Here is a 22,215-nt window from a genome sequence, read left to right as displayed (position 1 = left end):
ATTTAAAAGTAAATATCTGGAGTCAGACAGACATATGATACCAGTTACGTTACAAACATAGATGATACCAGTTGAGGGTTATAATAAAATTAGTCCACACCTTGGTGAAAGGTTTCCGTATATAAATTTCTACATTAATAACACCCAGTTCGAAAACTATGTATGAAGGGAGTTTATTTACCTTAATTCCGTCATAGCCTCCTGCCCAGAAAGCACACATACACTCATACATAATGACACTCATACTGCATTGGTCTAGAAATAGACTAAATTTTGGTGAAGTAGTTCGCAAAGAAGAAAAGACTCACCGGTATCAATTTCATGGTCACGTATTACCAGATTGTGGAATGTTTGGTCTTTGAAGCACCAAAATAGATATGTATATGTCAATTATTGTTAGGTTCATTTAACTCAAAACTTGTTTAGCACTGACATCAAATCATTAATAAGTTAATTGTTCAAACCAAATTGGTCGATTATTAGGTTACACATTGTTAATAAAAGCCATCACACCTTACAATGATCACATCTCAAGTTTATTCACCAAAACAAGTTTGCAATTTCTTGTGTATTTCGTAACCAAAATTTTACTTTTACCATATCATCGCTTTACCAGGACAAGTTTTGAAATCATCAATAGTAGAATCTCCAAACACCTTGTTTACACATGCCAAGGTTGAAATTATAACATTCTGAATCTTAACATAAATTCACGTTATCGAGTTATTGACTACTAAGAAATACAGCCTTGTTGTTTCATTTCCAAAATCAAATTAACATTACCACAAAATTAAGAAAGCAAAGAAGCAAAAGAGGGCAACAAGGATAAGAGACTAAATTGGTGAATGTGAGTCTACAGGATAACTAAAGTCCAAATATTAGTTTTGACTTAAATTTGAAGCTACATTTGATATGGCCAGGGCCACAGTATGCCACCAAATTATATTCCCAAGTGCCAAATGCAGAACGCTAGGCAAGAAATTAGAAGGGAAGACCTACAATACGCGAGAGTGCACATAGGTTATAGTGAACTACACAATACTTAGGTACATATTTACTACTACCTCAGTTATTCTTCAATAAATGAGTATCAGCACTACCCAAAGTACCTTGAATACAGGGTAAATAAGATAAAGGAGGGGACAATCAAAGCACAATACCAACCACCTTAGTTAAACTCATTCAGACCGGAAACACTTTACCCTAGTTGAAACTAAGGAACTTAATTAAATTAAAAGAAGAATTTGGAGCACATCATGTGTAGATTTACAATACAGTTGACTTACTCAAATGCACAAGGAGAGTTATTTAATAAATTTTGAACTTAATCTGGTCCAGCACCTCATATCAGTCACACCACCAAATGACAAAATTTAAGAAAATTGCAAAAACCCATGGTGGGTTCGTGATAAGCTTGTCATCAACAACACCCAGCCTAGAATAATACAAGGGTAGAAAACAATAAACTCATAATAACACCTTCATTAACACCATAGGAATAACAGGACAGAAAATGGTTAAGAGCAAACCCAGGAGCGTTGACCAATCTGAAATCACATAACCCACCAACTTCACAGAATTACCAAAAGTACACATTCCATTTTGGCACGTCTGATTAAGTTAAAAAAGGCAATAGAATACACCTCAAACCAGATGACCAAGAGGAAATTAGCAGCAATAACCCACAAGTTGTCCATCAGGGCCTCGGCACAATCCCGTCTAAAGAAATAAGTGACATCCCAAATCACCCTGTCGTTTCACGGCTAAACAGGTACCTCCTCCTATCCCCCAGGAGACCAGGTAAATAAAATATGAGTGGTAGATATTGAGGCAAGACAATAGAAAATGCTCAATAGGACAATGAAGAAGGTAGAAACACAACCAAGAGACCTCATAATCAATTAGCTGTGTGACATCAGTACCACTTGGGAAATACTAGATAATCCCATACTTATCTAGCAAACAACAGAAGTGTAAGATGACAAATCAACAATAACAACAAATACTAAAGATTCCACTGAGGAAAAAGGCCGTAGACTGGCAGGTTAATCTAAAATGAACTTGACAATACTACAAGTTAAATGCATGATGATGTCAACTCAGAAGGTAATGCACGAAATGAGAAGTTGAAGAAACCAGAACACACACAAGAACCAACAAGTTACATCTGACAAGACAAGGTTATTCCAAAAGAGTTGTAGACCCATGCAAACTAAATGGCCAAATCTACTGGGACACAGAGGTAAACTTGAAGACAATACACACCCCTACCCAAGTGCCATAACCACCCCAATACACAGCAATAACCATAATGATCACCAAGAAACATATGTCAGCACATAAGGGATTAAAGGATCACACCATCCTCAACAGCATGCCCAGGAGCCAATATGCCACCCCAAAATCAAAGCCACGGTATCGTAACATCACTAAACACAGGACCAGAACCATACCTGCATGGTTTAAAAGGAGATGTACTTCTCAGGTTAAGGATCCTTCTTACACAACGCAACACCACAGTATTAAGTAGATAAGGTAGGACTCTCCTCTAACCACATGCAAGCTACAACTCAAATGGAACAACACAATACAAGAATAAGTCATCAAATTTAGAAACAAGTAACCTGGCAAAATAATGCTTACAACACAGCCCAGTATAAAATACCACATAAGACCAATAAATGCAATAAGAGACAACACTACTAACAACATTTGCCCGAGATAGAGGACAAGACAAAAATTTCAAGAAAAATAGGTTAGGTTAATTAATTTCACACCAGAAAATCTACAGTGGCAGGGGAGATCAGTGATAGTAGGGTCCGGATTCATATGCACTAAAAACTCCAAAAATATGCGTGCGCACATGCACTAAAAATGTTGAAAATATCCACAAAAAGATGCACTAAAAATAAAAAGTACACTTACCAATCATATTATTTAATTTTAACTCCATGTTAAACTGACAAACATGTTTCAATCCTTGCAAAAGGATTCATGGCAGTAGGTTATCAAGAGTTTTTCAATGTTTTTGGGGGTCAATGATTTTCTGTTGTTGGAGAGAATTAATTTATAGACTGAAGATGATCGTTGTACATCGACGGACGTAACTGGGCAATACTTGTACACTGGCACTGACTGCTCAGTACATTCTACTGGTAAAGACTGCCTCGTGTAGGGGTGCACCACGAGTTTCTAGGCCCTTAATCGCCTTCGTAAGGGACGAATAATGCACATGGATGAAACTGATATCTTTATATACAGTTTCAGATTCAAATGTGCACTTTGCTTCACGAACACACGCTGTATGACTATCATAAATACTTTGAAGTACATCTTTCACTTGGTTAAAGTTCTCCTGGTAGAACGATACTGCGGTAACCAAGTTCCCCATCTTGTGAGAACATGTTCCGGCGGGAGAGAAACCTCACACAAATGAGTTTTGTACAACTATACATGATCCGGTGCTTTTAGGAACAGATATTTCCCACTTGAAATTACTTTGTTGAGAGATGGAAAGAGGGTACGTATCTCTTCTGCAATACGATACTGTCCATGGGCCAAACATTTGACATGGTTGAGATTTAGAAATAACACTCGGAGAGACTGACCAGCTTTCAACATATACGAAGGTACATTTGTGACTAAAAGGCGCACTTTGTAACAATCACTCTCCGAATCACTAGGCCACAAAATTTGCAGGGAATCATTAACAAATCTTGCAACTGTAGCATGGTTGGTTTTTTCTAACACTTTGCACGAAAGTAAATGAGGTTTGCTGGGTTCATCCGGACATTATTTACCCACTATGAAGTTTGTAATGTATCGACCAAATGCATCTGTTGTTTCATCTACCGATATCCAGACACAGTTCCCTCGTTTGTCAGATCGTATCGAATCAAGACATAAGCGTGCAGTGAAAGTAAATACTTCTTCCTGAGGGTAGATTCATCCAGTATCCTTTGATTTGTGCAATACTTTTCGAGAAACGATTGTGTATGTGGATTATTCAGTTTATAGAGTGGAATGTTGCAGCGTACAAAAGCTTTGCTGATATCAACGGAAAATGCACTAACTTCACATCGTGCTTTCACGTCGGTTAAAAGTAGCTGTTGCATATTCTTACTCTGCTCTTTTGATCTGAGATGTAAAGTTGTTTAGAATGCTGTTCAACTTGAAATTTTTTATCACATTTTACACTCTTGTTGCACACTTGACACTATACTACATAACCGTCACTTGTATATTGCCTGTTTAATTAAAAAAGACCTCGAGTTCTTACCTTTAGGCATTTTTACAGTTTAATCTGATAAAACACTGCAATGGACGACCAGCAAGTTAACAGAAGAACACACTTGTTTAAGCAAACCTTGGTAGGTTACTGTAATTAGAAAGGAATGTCAGAAAGAAGAAATAGCTGTTGTGAAATGGGTCATTATCTATCTACCTGCTTGTATTGAGACACTGAAAGAGGAAGGCTTCTCGTGTTGCCAAGAGATGTACAACATATAGAGTTCATTCAGAAATATTGAATAGTCGATCACATAAGAGAAAAATATACCTGTATATGCACTAACATTCAAAATATGTACTAACATTCCAAATATGCATTTGCATATGCACATATGCATTTTTAAAATATCTGGGCCCTAATGATATACTTCAATAACATAAATAATTTTTAAAATACCATCAGATTTTATTGTTCCTCATCGTATATCATTGTGTCATTGGTATGTCAATTTTTGAAATTCATGGCTGAAGAAAAGTCAAAACTATTACCATGGTGTTTTAACCTGTAGTTACTGTAATATGTGTGTACTGAAGAATTTGATCTATTTCTTCTTTTGAAATACATATTTTTATTCATGCTACCTCTTTACTCTATATTTCTTAAATTATTTTCCTTATAGCCTGCTGCAGATGTTAAAGCTGAAATAAAATTAGAAGGAGGTACGATTGATCAACTCGTCCCATATTTCAAAGAAGAAAACAAGTAAGTAGCTCAGTTAGATTTTATGCTCCTATTACTGCACCATGTGAAATGGGTTCACTAGCTCCCTCTCTGGACCAGCCTCCACATCCCAAGATCATCAGTTCTAACCCAGCTAACACTTCACATTTTATGATGTTGGCATTAAAACTCAGCAGTAGATGTCCAAGAGTGTTTCATATTATTCTGGCTTCTAGTAGGCCTAATGTAAAGTGGAATATCAGAATTGATGAGCTGGCAGTAGATGATATCAAATTAAGATGCATCTCCGTTAATAGCCATTTTGTGAATGTTATGCATTTGTTTTAAGTTGATAGTTAACCCATTCACATACCATTTAACTGAACTTATTTATGCCTTGGTGTACCATTTATTTTCATTACATTACATGATATTATCACCGACACTGAAAAAGCATGCTTTCCAGCAACTTAATGAGAGGAAATATCCAAACTACTCTCAGATGTACTTTGTGAAGTCTTTATGAATGTGGTAGATCATAAAACAGTCATATTCGTGCATCGCCACCTTGCACCGGTGGCATTCAAATGAAGATTCCTTCCTCAGACCCCGTGTCACACAGACTTTGCATCTCCGTGATGGGATAACCTTCTTCGTTGTTGGGGGTATTTTGGTCAGAAAGTGTCCCCAGTGCCTCTCTTGAAGTCTCAGTGGTGTATCCCCAGGGCTTGGGTGCCTTATTTTGGATAGTCAGGCAAGGTCACACTTGCCAACAGCTGTTCGGCTAAATTGATCCGGAAGGTGGCAAAGACTACTCGCTTCTTTTCAGGGTTGAGGAGGGGATGAATGATGTTGGAATTCAGATGTGTCATGTCTAGCATGTAGAAGTATATTTTGTGTATCCTTTTACATACTTCCTCATCAAGGGGGAATGATGCGAGTCTCTGGTCATGGAAATCAACACCACCCTTTCCATAGTTGTAGTCAACAACAAGATTGGGTCTGAACGTCTTTTTCCATCATACATGACCACTTCAAGGTAATCTGGCCTTCATTTCAGCCACAGATACAGGAAACCAGTGTTCCTTTCCAAATGACATTACCCTGTTTATATCCTCGGCAGCCGATACAAGACATTTACTTGCATAAGCATTTACCTCATTGGTTAGATGTTCCCGGAAAGTCTGCTGTTAGAAATTCATTCACAACTTGTAGTTCGTTCGGGCATTGTCCTACGTGCCTTTGAAAAACACTATTTCACCAGTTGCGATGCATGAATGGTACTCTGGAGTATTACTTACGTGCTCCCAGTTCCATACCCTATCGCGTAAAACATGATTAGAAGCCGCTGGTGCGGCATCAGTTGTAGGCCTAAAATTCAGTGACATATTTGACGGCAAAACAGCACTTTGTTCACCCCTACCAGCGCTAAAGTTTCTATCACACGAACTACTTTCACTACTTTCCATATCTACTAAATTCTTCGTCGCTTATTTCTATATCAATTTCATTCTCTTCTAAAACTTCCCATATAATCGCTTCGTCACTCAACATGGAGGCAGCCATGATTTCGCTTACACGGAATAACTGCACAGACCTGCTTATCAAATACATCAATGGAATAAAACAGTGATTCCATCTGTCAAGAAGTTACCTTACTAATACCAAATACTTTCACAAAGGAAATCGGCTTGGAGCGGGTACGGAAATAAACACTACGTGCGGACGGAGAGATCTGTCTTTGTACCAGAGTGCAGTCGAGAGCCAGGACGGAGAGATCCGTCAAAGTACGTCAAGTGGTTAAACACCAAATTTCTTAAAAAGCTAGATGTTAAAATGAAGTTAATTGTCCTGCCACTTTCATATTAGTTCTTATCTATTTCTGGATGTAAGATCAAGTAATATCTCCGTGATCGCCGAACGATATGAGATCAGAATACGACACGTGAATGTGTACCATCAGTTTAATAAGTGGGATAAATTCAGAGATCCAAATCCACCTGCAAGTGCCGATTTAAGATAACCAAACCCCCTCCCTCTGGTATGACCGCGGATGACCCCGGCGGGAAACCATATCGTCCATAAATAACCAGGAGTTGGACCTCACATCACCAGTCGTATGAAGTAGTTGAGACTCTGACACGTTGACTCTGTAAGTCATTACCTCGGGACGCATTCGAAGTCAGTTAGAGATGAAAGTACGTGAGTTGTTATGAGAGTGAAGACGAACAGTGAGTATATTCATAGTACTGAGTGTAAATAATCAGTACAACTGTATGTTGAAATTAATACATTTCTAAAGGTTTCATGTGAGTGAATATAAATAACTAACTGAACGCCAATAGTACTTTTTTGAAAGCAGTGTGCGGAGCCTGAAGTAAATATTTCAAGATAGACGGTGATACAATAATTGTCCGAGTGGGGAACTGTAGGAGCGAGCGATCACGAGACGGCCTAGAAATACATCAGGAACTGCCGGTTGACTAACGCGATATGGGCCGGGTCAAATAAAACGACACCTCGTTGTAAGTGTCACGACTTGTGGTTCGGGCACAAGGAAGAATATAATAGTGAAAGTGTAATGGGTCTTTAGGTGCCTATAAGTGTTTTTTTTATAAATCATTGTAAATTCTTTAGTAAGGTGTTAATAATAGGTAATCCCCCAGAAGTGTTATGTTTTGTTAATATTATAAAGTGCGACATGATGCACGAGTAAACCAATATGGGGCCATGAGGCTTCTCCATCGCCACGAGACAATGAAATTCTACACAGGAATGAGTACACAAATTTTATATGTTTGGGGATGTTAATCGCAACAAAACGGGACTCAAGGTAAATTAATCATGGTTACTTAACGTAACACACGGATCGCTTCCCGAATCCATGATTTATTTAAGATAGATGGACGAACTAATTTACATTAATGTAATTATGGGTTAGACTAATTAATTGGATATTTGTTTGTTGTATATAATGTAAGTATGGGATATTTCTTTCAATTAATGCATGCTGTTTGTGAATACTTTGATTTAAGTTCATTTCAAGTGTTAGATTCTTCTTTTATGCTAACCCAGTTTATTTTGACTTGTCAGTCACCACGGTGATTATTTGTACATTAGTTAGGCATATTTGTTACCAGAAAACCAGGTTATGAAAGTGCCAGGGTGTGTAAAATTTGTACTTGCGTACGGAAGGTCATGAAATATAATAATAATAATAATAATAATAATAATAATAATAATAATAATAATAATAATGCTTTGTGAGTGTGCAAGTTAAATTGAAGGAAATAATAATAATGCTGTGAGAATTTGCTGGTGAAAGTAATAATCGATGTAGAAATAACATGTGGCGCAAAAGACTTTAATTCGGGCAGTAAATTTGATACTTTGTAAATTGTTTATTTCACATTTTTGGACTTGATAATTACCATAAAAATGTGTTTAGAAGTGATAGAGGCACGTGTATAGGATGGTCACGTTATGTTGAAAGCTGAGAATGGTTTGAGCCCATTTTTAAGATTGGAAGTCGTGCGGGACGAAAATCCGGCATGAGGTGAGAATTGAGCCGTACTGGTTTTGATGATAAAATAGATAAATCTCGATGCCTATGATGATATAATGTCGATTCGGGTGTTATGAGTGGCAGAATCCATGCACCGAGGATTAAGTAGTATATTAAATATTTGAAGAGTTCCAGTGGAATAAATGGACTTCAAATGAAAAGGAATGAATAATTTAGCAATCACAGGCATTGGATGTATTTGCCCAGCCACGATGTGCCATGGGATTTGAGATGTGTCTTGGGAAGACATGGTGTCCCCATAAAATTAATGGCAGTACGAGAATGATGGTTGCGGTTCCCAATACCGTGGTGTCCTGATCGATGTAAATCGGATCTTGGTGGTTCATATTGGGACTCAAGATATGTGACTAAATTCTAGAGAGTGGAAATAAAAATATAAAACTTTCCATTTTAATAATAATAATAATAATAATCCAAGTGAATCTTGTCTTAAATCAATTGCTTAGTGCCAAAGTAGACCAAAATTTTAAAAGCTTATGCATTAACCATAAATATCGCTAACGGTAGTGTAACACGTGAAATAGAGTTATCATAATAATAATAATAATAATAATAATTCGAAGAGTAATAATAGGAAGAATTTATTAGAATAATTTGAGGATAATTATGGAGAGATCAATGTAAAATATTATATCCATGATGAATAAGTGATATGATAATGATAATCTCCACTGATGAAAATAATAATAATAATAATAATAATAATAATTGTTACGGGGTTACCCGTGGAATGCAGAGGTGAGAGAAGGTGCAGGCTGGAATGGGTCTATCCACAATATGAAACCAAAACTTAAAATTTAACCGAAGATTATATTTTCAATAGACAACAAGATTTAACAAATTTTCACTAGGTGAAATAACAATGAAAAATCAGGTACAACATATGCTTTCTACAAATGAAAGCACTAGTTCAGGGATCTTAACAAGTTCTGGGCTTCGAGCCCCAATTTACAATCCTTGAGCTACTAGCCCAACTTTACCCAGGCATACATTTGTTCAAAGGGCAGAAAACCCCTTCATACAAGGAGCATTAGCTCCAAAAACCATGTCAGGCCTCCTAGAGGCACTTTTACCACATATAAAAGAGCTGACCTGCTCTCAATTTTTCACACCTATTACAAGGCCACATCAGATTTTTACACTTAATTGCCCACAAGGCACAACTTACATTAAATGAAACGGGGGTATGTCGTACCCAATCTACTGGGTCTTAGTCGAAAAATAATAGTTTAAGTAAATGGCCCAAAACACAAAAATGAATGGAGGCGTGTACTTGCACTCCTAAATGAAACCTTTTTAAAACCTAAGGGGCACTAGGCCAAAGAAACAGGGGCTAATCCCAAATATGAAGGTGACTCGTATGAGAAAAATTTAAGACATTGCAGAAGGGAAGAAAACAATTACAAAACGTAGTCACCTCAAACCAAAAATGAAGGGGAGCTCGAGAGGGTAAAGCACTCTCTATCCCCGGTTTACAGTTACAAAACAACAGAAGATTACATGTTTGAAAGATAGGTTACATCATAAAGGTTTTGGACCTTCCCCGAGGGTTAAACTGCTGAGCTAGCAAGAAATAAAGATGTTAAACGGCCATTACCTTGTTGAAGAGCTGCTGCCCGAAGAAAGAGGCGCTACCCGCCCTCTGCTACACGTCGATACACTAAGCTAGATGTTGAAGAAGTGGCCGAGAGACAAGAAAATCAGCAGTTTTTATACCCTCGTGGAAGATTCAAGATCTTTCATGAATAATCAAGCCACACCCTATTTGTTTATTGGTCCGTCTTGAAAATACACTCAAAGTCGAAGAAAAATACATGATTGGTCAAAAATTAATTACAGAATTTCTGGATTGGCTCAATTCAAAACAGGTGGAAAGAAAGGATTAATATTGCCAACCCACAAATGATTGAACGAAATTTAGTAAAGAGAAAACTTATGAATACAAAATTTCTTCAAAAAAGTTCCTTCACTTCGCACCAGGGTGCATGATCATAGTTTTTTGTAGAGACTAAGAGAATGTTCACACTTCTTGATCAATGGAAAACAAAACAAGTTGAAATCCACACAGTATTGACAACTTTGTAGTCACAAATTTATGGTAGTGACATCTTCTGAGAAAACTCATGAATTAATCCAGTTTTTAAAGTTCAGGGTTTCTCCTGTAGATGAGTTCCAATTGGTGCAATATTTAAACTTGCGGCGTAGAGGTGTACCACCCGGTATAATAATAATAATAATAATAATAATAATAATAATAATAAAAAGTTGAAGGAGCAGAAGAAGAAGAAACTTGCAATAGTATTTTGAGAATAATAATTGAAGACTGGAAATTCCAAAGGGGCTAAGTACCAAAATGAAAGTTTTGAGATAATTAAAGAAAACCAATTTATTCCCTGAAGAATTACTTGATACAAATAATACACTCATATTGCACACTAGAGGCTGCTGTGGCCTGGTAGTTAACTCACAGACTTAACTGAACAACTAGTAAGCACATAGTACCAAAACAAAAATGATAATTTAGAAAAGGGCTAAGTCCATTTATCTTTTGATGACAAAAGGGATAAGTCCATTTTTCTTCTGATGTAAAGAAATTATTACAATAGCTAGAGGATGTGGAAGGAGAGTAACAAATACCTTCTTGTGACATTTTACACACTTTTAACTACAAATATCCTGGTAGAACTTCCTATATTCTTCAGGTAAATATTGAATCATGCTTAAAAGGTCTTTCTTCTTCTCCTTTGAAATACAATGGCGGTTCTCAACTTGCTTTATTTCAATATGTTGGAAATCTGAAACAGATTTTCCCTTCTTCAGGACATTAAATGCCGTCCACTCTTCAAGCTCATTCAGGGTTCTTCGTATTTTGACTTCTCCTGGGGCAGTTACTCTGATCCAAGATGCAGTTGATATATTCAGTTTGTTGGTGGTGAGCAAGTTATCTGCTGCTGTGTTAAAGACCAGAAAGTGAGAGTCATGCATTTCCAAAACTCTGAATGGCTTTGCATGACGTGATGATCTCACTAACTTCATCAGATCATCGGGAATAAAACACTTCACTGTCTTCTTTCTCTTTTCGATCATTGCGAAATCTCGATCGCATGCCAGAAAGCTATGTCCAGATATGAGATATTTATGGTCAATACATTCAAACACACCACAAGAAACAAGGAACATGTAGACGAATAGCATTATTTTGTTTTTATTTTGTGCGGAGCAGTTGTCACTCCATACACACAGCTTTCTCTTCACTGTAATGCTATGTAGTTGATTGAAAAATGTAAATAAACAGGACACGATTTCATTGGCCCCCCTGCCACCTTCACTCTCATTCCACATACACATACAGTCTACAGAAACACTACGCACTGTAACATCAGCCATCTTCATTAACATATGGCGACTGATAAAGAGCAGAGCGCCAGTGGCAGAAAGTGGACTTAGCCCCTATCGACATTCATCATGCGCTGGATGTACCACCCGCGCAATCTAGGAGCAGTCATAGGAAACTATCAGGAGCACGTACGGACTTGGAACCTTTCTTCAGGCATTGGCCTTGATACATACCTCCTACAGGCAGCAAAATCTCATTTTTCACAAAAATGGTACTTAGCCCCTTTGGAATTTCCAGTCTTCAATTATGATGAAAGGAATTTAAGATATTTAATGGACGATGATTCAGTGTTATGAATATGATAATCTATAATAATATTAATAATAATAATAATAATAATAGTAATAATTTATTATGAAACTGATCATTAATTTGTGCGGATTAATTACGATGAAAAACGACCCTTCGTTTGAAACGTCGGCAAAGGATAGCATAAAATCATCCCGGATGATAAATGATAATAATCAAATATAGGATGACAATTGAAATTAATGATAACAATAAAATAATTGATGTTAATCACAGAATATGATAACGATCAGATAAAGAATGATAATGACAATTATTTAATAATCATAGGAAGATATGATAGGGACAATCGTCATGTGTCGAATTGGTTGGAACCAGATGTTGGTTTTCCACGTGGGAGATTGTTGGTGGTAGGTATGGAATAACCCGTGGACGGCACATGTCTTCATTGTGCGAGCATAGTAATGAACCTTTCCATACGTCTTGTCATATTGAAAAATGTAAATATTGAGATAAGCTTTGAGTTAACGAGCTACATCTGGCATGTTTGTGAATCTGGAAATATAGGCTAGAGTTTGTCTGTACAAAAATTCCCGTTTTAGATACGATAACATTTCCACGGTGGGGGTCCGGCCCACTAGAATGTACATACCGGAAGTGACTCATGTCCAATGGAACATGGAGATGACAGTAAATAGTTACTCTCATGCCTTTGTCTCCGAAAGATGATCTCCAGCAGTGAAACATCCACTCATACAGATGTGGATTCGATCCCCAGTAACCCATGGGGCGATTTCACCAAATATTTCACACTACCAGAGTAGTGAGGTGAATTCAAATGTATGTATTCTTTTTCAGGATGGAAATTTCTAGGTTTAATAATTGTAATCACTTGCTGTGTGCGATTTAAGTGAATTAATTGCTCCTTATTGCAATGTCAATAGGAAACAGTTTTCATACATTTTTATTGTAGTTATTCCAGTATGCGCATGGAATTTAAGTTGTCACTTCCTATTCCTATTGTGGAGTCTAGAATTAGTATCTATAAATCAGCCGTCCCCCTTTTCCTTAATTTGCATGCCCCGTTCTTCCCTGTGTTCATTTGGTGCGCCTATATATATATTTTTGTTATTGGTTAAAATTTTTAACATTTTTACATACTGATCACCCCTGAGATTAAGGCTAGTCTGGGACTCGGGAGGTGAGCGGGTTCACTATCCACTCACTTGAATTTAAAACAAATGATGATGAACAATGATTGTGAGTTTAAAATAATCGGTGGATCTAATTCGCTATGCCTTATTTTCAGTAAAATGATAGGTGATAGAGTATGGTAGAATAACGGATCACCTCAAATTGGAGTAATATATCATGCAATATAATATTGTAAAAAACACATTAAAATATACAAACTAAAACAGTCAATTTAACGTTTTAAGTGCTGAGTTACCAGTTGACTGTTTGCTACCTCAGTGCATGTAAAAAATTTGTAGAAGCCTCAATTTTTAACTTATCAGTGGGAGGATTAGCTTAAAATGTTTATAAATGTTTGTTCTTTATAAATCTAATTGCAAATGGAAAATCCTACACTTATGTTCAATATTATTTTGAGGGAAAACAAAATTACACTTATGTGCCCATGCGTGCATTATCTTTATACAAAGTAAAGAGCCCAAAATAATTTTATTTCCTAAAATCTGTACGCAACTAATACATGTAACTTCTTAGAAGTATATGAGTTGATATTTGAAAATACTTTCCAAACCTGGAATGTGGTGATAGATAAATGTTTTCTACTGGTTGTTTGTGATGCCGATTTGTTCAGCTATCGGCACCAACTCCACTGGCACAAAAGTTTCTAAAAAATCAATGATTTTTGGGTTGTCATCAGACACTACTTGGCCCTCAGAGCCTGTCCGAGTTACCTGAAACTCTGGTGAAGAAGTAATCCATCTGCCATGTAATTAGCGATAAAATAGCTTGTACTCAATGTGTTTTTCTTCTTTTGTTTAGAAGGAGGCTCTGTTTCTCTCTCACATAGAATATTTTCAGCACTCTCTCTATCACTCTCACTTTCAAAATTGCTTAACAATTACTTTAAATGATTATCTCCATCATCACTTTCCGCTGTGGTTAATAACTGAAAGATTCTGCGATCCGAAATAACATCGCTGCAAGAGCAAACAAATTGTTGTTCCGCCATGTTTGTTTACATCACAGATGAACTCCACAGACGTCTACAAAAAGCTCTGTAAGTTTCTTTCCAAAGCTATAATCTCTGATCAGTTAGTTCTACATAATGCCCAACAGATGGCAGAACATGTCACTGTTCAAATTCGCACTTGAAAGTGAACTGGGAAACTCAAAAAAATTAAAATTCTCACGCACCGTCTATAGACGGGCTGACGCGGCCAGTCCACCAGTGCTACACAGCCCTGAGGATGGTTTTCAGTGGTTTCCCATTTTCACACCAGGCAAATGCCTGGGCTGACTTTAATTAAGGACATGGGCTCCTCCTTCTCATTCCTAGGCCTTTCCTATCCCATCGTCGCGATAAGACATATCTGTGCCGGTGTGACGTAAAGCAAATTGGTAAAAATAAAACTTAAGCCTAAACCACGCAGAGAAACTCGAACTAACCCTAGACATTAATTTCATTTTAAGAAGTACACAATAGAAGACTAGCACTAGTGTAACAAATGTCAGGCAGCATTTACCTAAATCCAAATCACACAATAATGATAACTTCTGCTCATCCAGTTACGTTATTTCATATCCAAACCAAACCCAAACCAAACCCCATGACACAACAGGCCCGAAAGGCCATGGCCTACCAAGCGACCGCTGCTCAACCTAAAGGCCTGCAGATTACGAGGTGTCGTGTAGTCAGCACGGCGAATCTGCTCGGTCGTTATCTCACCGTCAGATAGCTCCGCAATTGTAATCACGTAGGCCGAGCGGACATCGAACCAGCTCTCAGATTCAGCTACAAATCTCTGACCTGGCCGGGGATTGAACCTGGGGCCTCGAGGTAAGTAGTAGACGCGCTACCCCTACACTGCAGAGCCGGCATTTCATATTTAGAAAATATTAAAACATGTATCTGATTGTTTTAGAAAGATTTCTGCAGTCCTGTACTTTTTAAACAAGAATTGAGTAAAATTTGCTGTAGACCTAATGACTTATTGGAGAGGAATCATAAGCTATGTACCATTCATAGAAAGATTTTATTTCACATGCTTCCTTTTTTTTGTTGATATTGAAGATTATTGTTATTGGTACAGGAGTTTGTAAATATTTATGTGTTCTCCAGTCTACTGAGAGACAGGCAACTTTTATCTCACACTGTGTAATCTTACTTAAGTTGTAGACTGCTTTTTTAACATGTCTTTTTATTTCCAATAAAGCTAAATTGTAGAGTCTAGGTTTCTCAAGGGACAGATTGTCACGTGATCCTTTGAGTCCGGCCTTCTTGCCATACGTACAATGTTCAAACACATCAGTTATGAACATGACCCTTATATTAAAGTGAGCGACATGATAATTTTCGAGGTACCGGTAGTGTATTTTGCAGTAGTGTATTTTTCAGTCTTCTTATTCAGTCTGCTGAAGTTTTTTAGGTGTGCCACCTATGGGCTATCCAAAGGATTTGTGTAGATTGCTCAATTTTTATACAGAAATATATTTTAATATTACCACAGTCTTCATATTATGTATACTTATTTCGTGTGTACACGGTAGTCAGTTTAAGCTGTTATTAATTTTGTAGGGCAGATGTTTTCATGTGTGCCAAATTTAAGTTATAGCACGAATTCCATACGATCTCCGCGTCAAGCTGAGGAGCGCCCACAACATGGCGGTACTCACATGGACATGTCTACCCCAGTCGCACGCTTCTGCGCAGCCAGCGGTGTGGGGCCTTGATTGACCCCATACCCAGTGACTTATGCGTTAAGGTCTGCTGCCTCTTCAATGAATGGTCACCATGTCGTTGATCTGTTGATCACAACATGTGGTCGATGTGACCACCACCCATTGCATTGCGACCATACCCAGTGAGTTACCAGTTAAGTCAGCTGCCTCTTCATTCAATGATCACCTTGTCTTTGGTCTAGTCTTCACAACATGTGGTCAATGTGTCCTCCACCCATTGCAGTGCAACCATACCTAATAGCTTAGGCGTTAAGGTCATCTGCCTCTTCAATGAATGATCACTTTGTCTTTGGTCTAGTCTTCACAACATGTGGTCAGTGTAACCACCACCCACTCAAAATGCAGGCATACCCAATAACTTATGCGTTAAGGTCCGCTGCCTCTTCAATGAATGACCGTCATGTCTTTGATCTCCCTTCACAACATGTGGTCGATGTGACCACCCATTGCAGTGCAGCCATACCCAATAGCTTATGCGTTAAGGCTCTCTGTCTCTTCAATGAATGGTCACCATGTCTCTGATCTGCTCTTCACAACATGTGGTCGATGAGTCAGCCTTCCACCCATTGCAATGCAACCATACCTATTGACTTATGCATTAAGGTCTGCTGCCTCTTCAATGAATGATCACAATGTCTTTGATCTGCTCTTCACAACATGTGGTCGATATGACCTCCACCCACTCAAAATGCAGCCATACCCAATGACTTATGCATTAAGGCCCGCTGCCTCTTCAATGAATGATCACCATATTTTGATTTGTTCTTCACAACATGTGGTTGATGTGACCTCCACTCAATGCAATGCTACCATACCCAATAGCTTACGCGATAAGGTCCACTGCCTCTTCAATGAATGGTCACCATATCTCTGATATGCTCTTCACAACATGTGGTCAATGTGTCAGCCACCCATTTCTATGCAGCCTTACCCAATAGCTTATGCATTAAGGTCCTCTTCCTCTTCAATGAATGGTCACCATGTCTTTGATCTGCTCTTCACAACATGTGGTCGATGTGACCTCCACCCATTGCATTGCGACCATACCCAGTGAGTTACCAGTTAAGTCAGCTGCCTCTTCATTCAATGATCACCTTGTCTTTGATCTGGTCTTCACAACATTTGGTCGATGTGACCAGCACCCACTCAAAATGCAGCCATACCCAATGACTTATGCATTAAGGCCCACTTCCTCTTCAATGAATGATCACCATGTTTTGATTTGTTCTTCACAACATGTGGTTGATTTGATCTCCACTCAATGCAATGCTACCATACCCAATAGCTTATGCATTAAGGTCTGCTGCCTCTTCAATGAATGGTCACCATGTCTCTGATCTGCTCTTCACAACATGTGGTCAATGTGTCAGCCTTCCACCCTACATTGGTAGAAATGCCGCATTTATTGGAATGCTCCAACCTGTTTGCAGATTGCATCACAAGCATTGTGTATGCGCTCCCACTGTCGTGTAAACATTATGGACACCTGAGTTAATATGTTATCCTTTGTCCCACATACACAAAAATTTAGCTTATTTTATTCTATGTTTAATTGCATGGAGTATAAATTTTTATCCTACCCAGTCATAATTTTAGCACAGGATGAACAAAAAAAGTGTTGGTAATTTTATTTTCCATTTCACACAAAGTGCTGAGTTTTGAACATTCATAACTTTAAAATTATTGATCTGATCACTACCAAACTTAAATACATCTTAAGGTATCTAATTGTTGTTGATGTGTGTACCTAGTTTTTATTTCATCACCCATTGCTGGGTGATCATAGTTCGGCTTATTTGGAAGCTCATGAGAATTTCAGGCTAAAATTAAAACTGTTTTTTGCCTCATGCACTTGTTGATTTATAATTGAGTGTTTTGCTGAACTCTGTCGCTGCTCTTTGAGTCACTTGGTGATATTTTGAAATGAGTATCTTGTGTTGTGGGGTGAGAAGCTGGAATAAGGGAATAACATGCCAGATGACGAGGTGAGGTATTTCCTCCTCCCCCCCCCGCCATGACCTGGAACTTTAAATACTTGAAATTTCAAAATTTGAACTCACCGCCTGTGGGTGGGAACGCAGATGAGGAATACACACATGATATCCCCTGCCTTTCGTAAGAGGTAACTAAAGGGGCAACCAAGGAATAATTGATTTTTTTCTATTTGCTTTACGTCACACCGACACAGATAGGTCTTATGGCGACGAAAGAATTATTGAATTCGAACCATGAAACTACTTGTGATAAGTACCAGCACGCGGGGAAAGCCATGGGTCACCTGTTCTTGCGAGTAGTACCACTGTGCTAGGTACACAATAGGTTTATAATTAGTAGCACCAGAGGGCGTTTCACTGTGCTTTTCAAGTACCTGTGGTTAGTACCACTATGTTAGGGACAACATGGGATGGGAACGCAGATGAGGAATACACACATGATATCCCCTGCCTTTCGTAAGAGGTAACTAAAGGGGCAGCCAAGGAATAATTGATTTTTTTCTATTTGCTTTACGTCACACCGACACAGATAGGTCTTATGGCGACGAAAGAATTATTGAATTCGAACCATGAAACTACTTGTGATAAGTACCAGCACGCGGGGAAAGCCATGGGTCACCTGTTCTTGCGAGTAGTACCACTGTGCTAGGTACACAATAGGTTTATAATTAGTAGCACCAGAGGGCGTTTCACTGTGCTTTTCAAGTACCTGTGGTTAGTACCACTATGTTAGGGACAACATGGGATAGTACAAGTCCCTGTAATTAGTACACCTGTGTGAGATGGCCCATGGGTTTGTGTAGTCTACCAGTGGCGCTATTTTGTGAGAAAGACCATAGACCTGTGTGCGGCGTACAGTACTTGTGAATACTACCATAATGTTTTGAACACTGTGAGTTTACGCTACCTTTGATTAGTAGCGCAACTTGAGAAATATTCTTGTACTTTACTAGCAAAAAGTGCCATAATGTAGGACCGTTGATCTGGATAATGAACCCCTTTAGACAACATGCATCAACGGTTCAGGATTGTGCTTTGTAAGAAGTCCCTGGTCAGTAATATTGTTTCTGTGAAGGTGAGGCATCGCGGGTCGGATCCACTTCATCCATATTCATCCATTCGTTCTTCATCATCATGGTTTTTGAATTCTGGTCAGTGAATGAATTTGTACTTTTAAATTGTCATTGCATTTCGCCTCATTTCGTACCATTTGGGACCGATGACCTAGATATTAAACAACGATCATCATCATCGTCGTCCCACCTATACTATTGCTACCTTGTGGAGAGAACAACCCCTACCACCTAGCCACGAGTAAAGATAAATGTCAATGACCTGGCCAGTAATCGAACCCGGAACCCTTATATCTGAAAACCAATGCGCTCACCGTTCAGCTACGGAGTCCGACGAAGGGTAAAATGTTTTTTGACGGACACTGTAGAGCTTGCCCGGGAAAAGCCAACGATGAAAGATAAACACGCAACCTTTACACTCCTTTCAGAAGTGAGCAGTGAACTTTCCCTCTGCCTGCGATTGGTCATGATGGTAGCCAAACCACAGTCATTGGGAGGGGAAAATGCCATGATCATTAGTGCAGTGTTTGTTTTTCGGGACGACAGTGAAAGGAGCAATAATGAGAGGTATCCGGACTGTTGCAAGGTCATTGGCGACCGCGTAGAGATGTGCCGCTTCAATGGTGGACCGAGTGAGAAGAGGTATATGAGGACAGGACGGCGAATAATAAACCTGGACGATCTTACTTTTGGAGTTTAGGGAGAGGAAGTATACACGACTTCTATTTCAACAGGATGTTCCTTATAATTCAATCAGAAACTCGTCCAGATCGTGACTGATTTCCCAGGAATGCAAGAAGTACTCTTCCAAACATCGTCAATATCTCAGGATTTTCCTACAATAACTTAACAAAAAGCCTGTATTGGTGGAGTCGGTGACAGTTACTAAATCGCGGGATATATATTTAAGGAAACTCAGTACTGTGCGCTCAGCTGGATACAAGCTCATAGTGTGGCCAGAACCATACAATGAGCACGGATGGCAAGAAAATATTATGGACGCTCTGAGAATTATGACCAGTACAGAGCTCACACACGGTCTAGAAAGCCAAGAATAACGGCCGAGAGGATTTGTCGTGCTGACCACACGACGCCTCGTAATTTTTATGCAGTCTGTTATTGTGATGGATCAGGCGCCGTATCATACAATGGTTGATCCTGACACAAAAACTCTTCGATGTCTCGGAAGAGAAATCAAATTATTACATGGATACAGGTAGAGTCATTGAGCTTCCTTCAGGTATCCTGAATTTTGAAAAAATGTCTGATGCGGAGCTAATTGTTCGCGCCAAGCCACACTTCCGGACACCCGAAAAAGAACTCGAGCAGATCATCAAACATGTTCGTCCTGACGTTGAACTCATCTGGCTGCCTGTCGCTCATTTTGAGCTTAACTTCATAGAGTTGATACGGGCTTATGTAAAACATATAATTACCAAAGTGAATATGTCTAACCAGGTGGGGAATGGAAGGTCAGCGGTGGGTGATTCGGGATCTGTGCCAAGAAGCCTTGCATTCGACAAACCGATAACATTTCGAAACATCATTCGGAGAAAGATGCGCACGGAAGTTTAAATGACAGTTCTTCTAATTCATCAGACGACTGAGGAAGGAGCGTTGTAAATATTTCTAACATATGATTTAATGATTTTAAAGGTTAATTCTACAAATAGGCAGTGAAAACTTGTAGTGTTATAGTACAATGACAACAACTTTTAAGCCTGTAATTCCTCGTATAAAAACTGATGGGAAATGGTATTTTTCTTTAAAGAATTATAGGAATTACGGTTTCCGACATTCATCGTATTGAATTACGTGCGCACTGAGAGAGTTTGCTGTAGGGAGTAGGCTCCGCGTTCTCAGCTGACAGCGTACCTTCTTCACAAGTTCATGTAGAAATGAGACATTTTGTAGAAACAATGACTTCTTTTCTGCTAAGGAAAGTACGTTTCCAAATAACTCTGCAAAGTGTACTGATGTATTGATCACAAACGAAACGAAGGGGTCCTTGTCATGAGGCGGAACCTACGGCGAAACATGAGACATACTACCAGGGCGAATCAAAAAGTAAGTTACACTTCCATGTTATGGCGATTTATGAAACCAACACGGCCATGACAACATAAAATGTAAGTTCACTTTTCTACATAGTACCTAAGAGACTGTGAACATTTCTCGGAACCGCCAACCAACTATTCGATTCCGGTTACTTCGAAATCACATCCAGCGCTATGTAACCACCTTGAGAAAGCTGCTTTCACTTCATCGTTTCGAAATCATCGCCCACCAAATTCGTTCTTCAGCTTACGGTACACATAATCAGATGACGCTAGGTCTTGACTGTATGGAGTATGTTGCCATACTTCCCTCTTCAATCGCTGCAACAGTTCGGACATTTGATTGGCCATGTGAGGTGTTGCGTTATCGTGCAACAAAATCACACCGGCGCTCAATTTTCCCCGCCCCTTTTCTTTAATTGCCTTACACAACTGGTTCAACGTTTGAAACTGGGAAGCCGAGTTGATTGCCGTGTCTTTCGGCATAAATACCTCGTGTACTACACCCTCCATGTCAAAGAACACTGTCGTCATTTTGTTTCCTGCTGAAGGTTGACCTTGACCTGCGTTCGTAGTGGTGATGTGTGCACCCATTCCATCCATGATCTCTTTGTTTCGGGGGTGAAGTGGTTGACCCACGTTTCTCTGTGATGATTAGCTGCAGAAACTCGTTGCCCTCTGTAGAATACCGTTGCAAAAATGCCAGTGACGATTGGAAGATTTGACCCTTGTGGATATCCGTGAACAGATGTAGGTTCCATCTTTGACACAGTTTACGAAATTCGAGGTGCTGGTGAACAATGGAGAACACACTGCCATATGAAATGTTCAGCATGCTGGCAGTTTCCGGTGGCGAATGTAATGCACTTGACCCTAAAAACCCTAGCGACGTTCCCGGGTTGAACATCAATATTGGTTTTCTCGAGTGATGCGCGGTCTTAAAGAGACTGAAAATTACCAGAAGGGCCATCTCTA

General features: G+C 38.9%; 1 protein-coding gene across 3 annotated transcripts in view; it reads left to right on the top strand.

The window, feature by feature from the left end:
- Positions 1 to 22,215, top strand: part of LOC136875114 (zinc finger protein 501) — a 66,945-nt gene that overhangs the window by 42,188 nt on the left and 2,542 nt on the right. For all 3 annotated transcript variants that reach the window (XM_068227998.1, XM_068227999.1, XM_068227997.1), the window contains one exon: positions 4,911 to 4,993. In XM_068227998.1, coding sequence (XP_068084099.1) covers positions 4,911 to 4,993 — 83 coding nt within the window. The remainder of the gene's footprint in view (positions 1 to 4,910; positions 4,994 to 22,215) is intronic.

Source organism: Anabrus simplex, chromosome 5, assembly GCF_040414725.1.
Source record: "Anabrus simplex isolate iqAnaSimp1 chromosome 5, ASM4041472v1, whole genome shotgun sequence".
Lineage (NCBI taxonomy): Eukaryota > Metazoa > Arthropoda > Insecta > Orthoptera > Tettigoniidae > Anabrus > Anabrus simplex.
The sequence above is the reverse complement of the archived record's forward strand: the minus strand, read 5'-3'. Positions and strand labels throughout refer to the sequence as shown.